The sequence below is a fragment of the Musca vetustissima genome, unplaced genomic scaffold, assembly GCF_032173495.1.
Source record: "Musca vetustissima isolate MV318-11 ecotype Yass unplaced genomic scaffold, APGP_CSIRO_Mvet_v1 utg46937, whole genome shotgun sequence".
Taxonomy (NCBI): Eukaryota; Metazoa; Arthropoda; class Insecta; order Diptera; family Muscidae; genus Musca; species Musca vetustissima.
Window position 1 is genome coordinate 1 of NW_026881057.1, and position 5,604 is coordinate 5,604.

Consider the following 5,604-nt stretch of genomic DNA (forward strand, 5'->3'; position numbering starts at 1 on the left):
AAAGAACAAATCTTTACAAGCATTAATAAACAGTAAACGGAGCATATTCAATTTAAATAGCAAACAAGAACAACAACAATTAGTACTCAAAATATCCAATGAAATAATATTTAAAAGAAAACATAAAATGCATTTCTATAAAAAGTAAATAATACAAAAATAAATTCCAGTAAAAAAACAAATAACTACAACAAATGTAAATAGCTATTATAAACACATTACATAAAAAATATATATGTTTATATTAATATATACATATATTTTTTAAAACAAATTAAATCAGTCAGTCAGTAATACTAATAATAAACAATAATAAATTATAGAGAATTATTTAGAGAAACTTTCTTATATATATTTGGTACATACATACTACATAATATTTACATAAGTTATCAAATAAATAATACTATACATAACATTTATATAATAGAAAATTTATTTTAAAACATAACTTATGTATATGATGTGTATATGAATGCTAACGATAAAAAAATAATAAACAAATAAAAATTAAAGAGAGGAAATTTTAATATTTTAGACGACATCAAAAATTAAATTTTGATTTTTTCTTTTAAATATGGAGTGGGGTAAGTACAATAGAAATATACAATAAAAAACAAGCGAGGCATGTTATTTGAGAAATATCTAGCTCGATCTTACCAATTTTCCTTTACTGTATGACTATATAGTTTATTACATGAACAACTAATATTAGCTACAAAACAAACACATTTTTTACGTTTAAAAAAGTATATATTTTTTTCGTTAGAAAAAAGATTTATTTGATAGTTTTTCGAGATTTGTTTCGTTTTGTTTTTTATGGAAATAAATATAAAATATGTATACAAAAAATAGTTAAGAATATTTTTAGATTTCTCTTTTTTGAACTTTACAACAAGCTATTTGTAAATAAAAAACAACAACACAGTTTTTGGCATTTATTTTCGTGTGTGTGTTTTGATTGCTTCTAAATCCGATATTGTTTTGTGTGTGAGAGTTATATTCATCAGTTTTTGCTTTCAGATATACAAAGCTGTTAAATGTTATCGTAATGATGCCGCCTTTGTCAATACTATATTAATATCAAGAGGTGGATAGTTTTGTAGCAATTTAACATTGGAAGCAAAATCATTTTGCAATATTTGATCACGTTGAATTCTAAAATGGGTAATTAAAGCCAAATTAAATTTATATAGTAAGGAAGTAAAACTCTTTGGACTTACAAAATCATAGCGCAACAAATGTATAGTAGAAAATCGAAACGTTTTTCATCCGCCAATACGGAATCCCAAATGCGCACCACATCTGGTAGAGGAAATTCTTGAGAGAGAATTAAGGATATCCATCTGAAAGGAGTTAAATATATAAGGAATTAATATAAATGGACATGTGATAGACTCGCTTCAAGTCTCTATAATCAGTTTGAAGGTAGTCTTTATGGACGGGTTGAAGGGAGCCTATAAAGACGAGTAAGAAGCCTATAAAGAAGAATTGGTGTACTAAATGGGGTATCTGTAAACGAATGAAAATAGACGAATATAGACGAGCTATGGAAGACTTTATAAAAGAGCTGAATACGGGATGGATGGAGTATTTATAGACTAGCTGAAAGCTTATGGACGATAGAATGTGTATCTATAGACAAGTAGAATAGAATCTTTATAGATAATCTAATAGGAGTCTTAATTCACGGAATGAAGAGGATCATTATAGAGGAGCTAAACTACATTATAGACGAATTGAAGGGAGATCTTATTTATAAGCTGAAGGGAATCTTTATAAATAGATAAGAGCAAAAGGGGATCTAGAAAATCGAAAGGAGGTCTTTGTAGAAGAGCGAAATGAGAACTTTATAGACGAGCAGAACAGAGTATTTCTAGACGAACAAAAAAAGTCTTTATAGACGAGTTGAATGGGACTTTTATAAACGAGCAGAGGGGAGTATTTCTAAACGAGCAAAAAAATCTTTATAGATGAGTTGAAGGGGACTTTTATAGACGTGATGAAGAATCCGTATATTAGAACTTAAACTGGGGATATTTATTAACAAACTGGAGGGTTGACGGGAGTCTCTATATAGAAATTTAAGGCACAGTATCTTTATAGCCACACTCTTTATAGTGTCTATAATATGAAATCTTGTTTTCCTATGGTTTTCTACGAGAAGTTATAATTGTGGTTTATTGATATTTACCACAGAAAGTTCGTCTTAATCTTTAAATATAAGTATAATTGCCAATAATCGTATTTTAGAAAAGTGTTATATTTTCCATGATAGAATTCAATGGTCCTTTATCCGTAGTTGTATTCTGTTCTATGGAAAGGCCCTGGATTTTCAATGATATCTTATTATTTTGAGAGGACATAGTTGTCTTACATAAAATTCTTTATTGTCTTTTCATAAAAAAAACTCTTCAGAGACTTATTCGAAACTATTGATTGTACTGCACTCCTTAAAATATTGAAAACATAATAAAACGTGGAGCTATGTCGACACATTCCTATTAAAATAAGCTCTTTGAATAAAAAAACACTTTCATACACTTACCTAAAACTATAATATTGTGGGTATAATTCTTGTGCTTTTAATCGTTCATACACTTCCAAATCACGTTCTCTCAGCATTTCAGATAAGCGCTTCATCATATTTTTGATACCACCTTCTGAGTCATCCAAGGTTTTTATGAAAAAGTCTCTGATTTCGGCCATAAGGGCGGTAAAACAATAAAAACAATCCGCCTCAGCATGTTCTGGAAAAAACAAAATAGTAAATTATTATTAAAATATCAATATATATTATTGTATAAACATTCAAAATCGCGGTTATATGAACAATATCCAAAAATCCCAAAATAAGTTCTTCTCTTACTATCGCTTATAGTGACTAATAAACAATAATCTTTATAAGCCACTGGTGTTTCAACTTTGTAAATAAACATTTACCTCTATATTCAGGATCCGGATCAGAGGCCATAACATAATAAATTGGTCCCACAATCTCGTTCATACCCTGGACATAACCTTGACCGGGATTCAGTTTGGCATATAAAAATAAAATACGTTGAACCACTTCCCAGTGAGCCTCTTGTCCTTCTTCCATTGCTTTATAGGTTTCCTCAGAACGTTTGTTTATTAAATTTATCTATTAATATAAAAATACATTATTACATGAAGAACAACAGAACATTATTAAAAAAATGCTGACTATAGAAAAACATGTGTGACAAATACCTGCTGCTGTTATTTTCAAAAGGCCGCATGTAAATTATATTGGAAACAATTAAATTCGGTTTTCTTATCAACACAATTGTGTATTGACCCCAAGTCAAATGAAATGATTTTAAAATACTGTAATGCTTACCTTGGTAACACCCAATCCCTTACGTTCCACATTGGCCGATTTCAATACTGAGGGTACAACTCTTTGATGTAGCCGCCGTTCACCTTTGCTATTGACCACAATGTCACAGGGATATTCAGTGGGTTGTTGGAAAAATGAAATGTCGGGACATAAACGCCTAACATCCTTATCGATTTGCAGAAGAAATTCATTGTCATTAAAGAATGTATTCCAGGCACTATCCGGACCCTCGTTCAACGGATGGTCACACAAAATATCTTTGTCTCCATTTTCTTTGAGACCCGGTGGCAATACTAAATCTTCAATAAATTGACGATACAATGACCTCTTCTTGGCTAAAGTACTTGACCAGGATTCTCTTTTGGGACCCAAATAGCCCAACAACAGCTTCCAACACAATGGTCTCAAACTATTTACATCGGGAACACCTTGAATGAAGAAATACAATGAATGTTAATTGGAGTAGAACGTGAAAGTTTGTCTTTATATTTTTTTCTTTTAATTTTGGGGGCGAATACTTTGTGACCCCCTAATTTATTGAACTGACGACTGCATGCATTACTTACCATTACTGCACAACTTTCTCAGTGCCTTCAGGTCAATTTCATCTCTGGCCAAGGTATCTTCAAATTCTTTTACACTTTCCCGATATGGAAATATAAAGAAATTTGGTTAAATTACTGAATTTTTATTAAATTAATTAATAAATTGATTGCTTACCGTGCCTTAAAGATTGACATAGTTTTAACAACTAATGTTTTGTTTTATTTGTATAGGGTTGCCATGCTTCTTGTAGTGGTTGAGATAAGTTGTACGTTGGAATTTTTTAACATAATAAAAAAAATGTGGAAAATATTTAATTGAAAAAGGATGTAGAAATATATTTACTAATCAAAAAAGTCTATAATGCAATTATTATGTCTTATTTAATAATTATTTTAAGTAAAGACCCGCATATTGAACAAAATATGTATTGTACTAAAAGTTGGCAACCCTTTTTGGAAAATGCGAGAGAGCGACACAAAGTAATTGAGAGCATAACAAAACAAAAATGTTGCCAGATTAGCTGCTGCTGAAAGAAATAACATTTAAGGTGAATACTAATTTTGGAAATACAAGTTAAATGAGTTGTATTCTATTGGAGGGCTGCGGCAAAATTTACCTAGCAGAAAATAGGTGAACACATAGCCAGTTTTTGAAAGAAGAACTTCATAGCAAATCAATGAGGGAATAATGTTTTTTACAATTGGAAATATCTGTGTGGGATGTACAAGAAGAAATGGATAAATATTTCCCTTAAATCCACATTTCGCGCAAAAATAAAGGAGTGCAATCAGAGTGGATTGGATATTACATTCGCTGTGTATCAAAAAGTTTGTAGTTAAGAGGTACGAATACGATTGACCCTATAAGTTACGTTTTTGGACCTGATTTATGTTTTGAAGGAATATTAAGATGTGAAAAATTGGAATACTTCCTTCGAGACTTATCCTCTTATAGGAACATATATTTATGCAGATTTTAAAATCGGTTCGATTTGAAAGCTGATGGTTTCAAAATATCGACCTACTCAAGTAAGATGGGTGTTACTACAATAACTACATTCAATACCAAAACGTCAGAAGCCAAGAATTCTGAATATTGGTCTAAAGAAAGAACTAAAACGCTCTAACCTTGGTATTGAGTGAACGATTGAGCTTGACAATTTCCAAATTACAAAAAATTCTAAACAGTGCTGAATTTAGTACAGTAGGTATTGAGTGGTTGGACGATAGAAGCTATATTCTTGAAATTTATTTAGGAATCGCAATGGAGTTGGGAAAAGATTGTGTTTTTCGAAATTCGTACTACAGTTGTACAAAAAATATTAAATAATACTAAATTTATTACATTAAATATTGTGTTCATAAACTAGAATATTGGAAATTAGTATACGCATTGAAGATTTACGAAAAACTGCAAATGATACTAAAATTAGAAGTTGTTTTGAAGAGATGAGATAGGGAGGGGTTTTTGGAAATACTAGCTGGTATTGAAAAAAGTAAAATTAGTGTTTGCTGGGCCAATGGGGCTATTATTATTAACTTTAATATCTGAATTATTTTAGCATACAGGGTTTTTCATTTGAAAATGTAAAGCGTCCGAAAATTACCAAATATGGTGCTCATTTGGTATTATTAAAAAAAAAACTGAAATCTTGAAATGTGCTATGTGAATTGTAGACTATAGGACTGAGATATGAA

General features: G+C 30.3%; 1 protein-coding gene across 1 annotated transcript; it reads right to left on the reverse strand.

Moving 5' to 3' along the window:
- Positions 1-1,023: 1,023 nt before the first annotated feature.
- LOC133327134 (TBC1 domain family member 13-like) lies at positions 1,024-4,101 on the reverse strand. The gene is made up of 7 exons (XM_061535708.1): positions 4,082-4,101; positions 3,928-4,001; positions 3,362-3,789; positions 2,944-3,142; positions 2,549-2,750; positions 1,224-1,346; positions 1,024-1,158 (listed from the first exon to the last, which is right to left on the reverse strand). Exons 1-7 carry the CDS (start codon positions 4,099-4,101, stop codon positions 1,044-1,046), a joined length of 1,161 nt encoding a protein of 386 aa, XP_061391692.1. The 3' UTR covers positions 1,024-1,043.
- Positions 4,102-5,604: the final 1,503 nt, after the last annotated feature.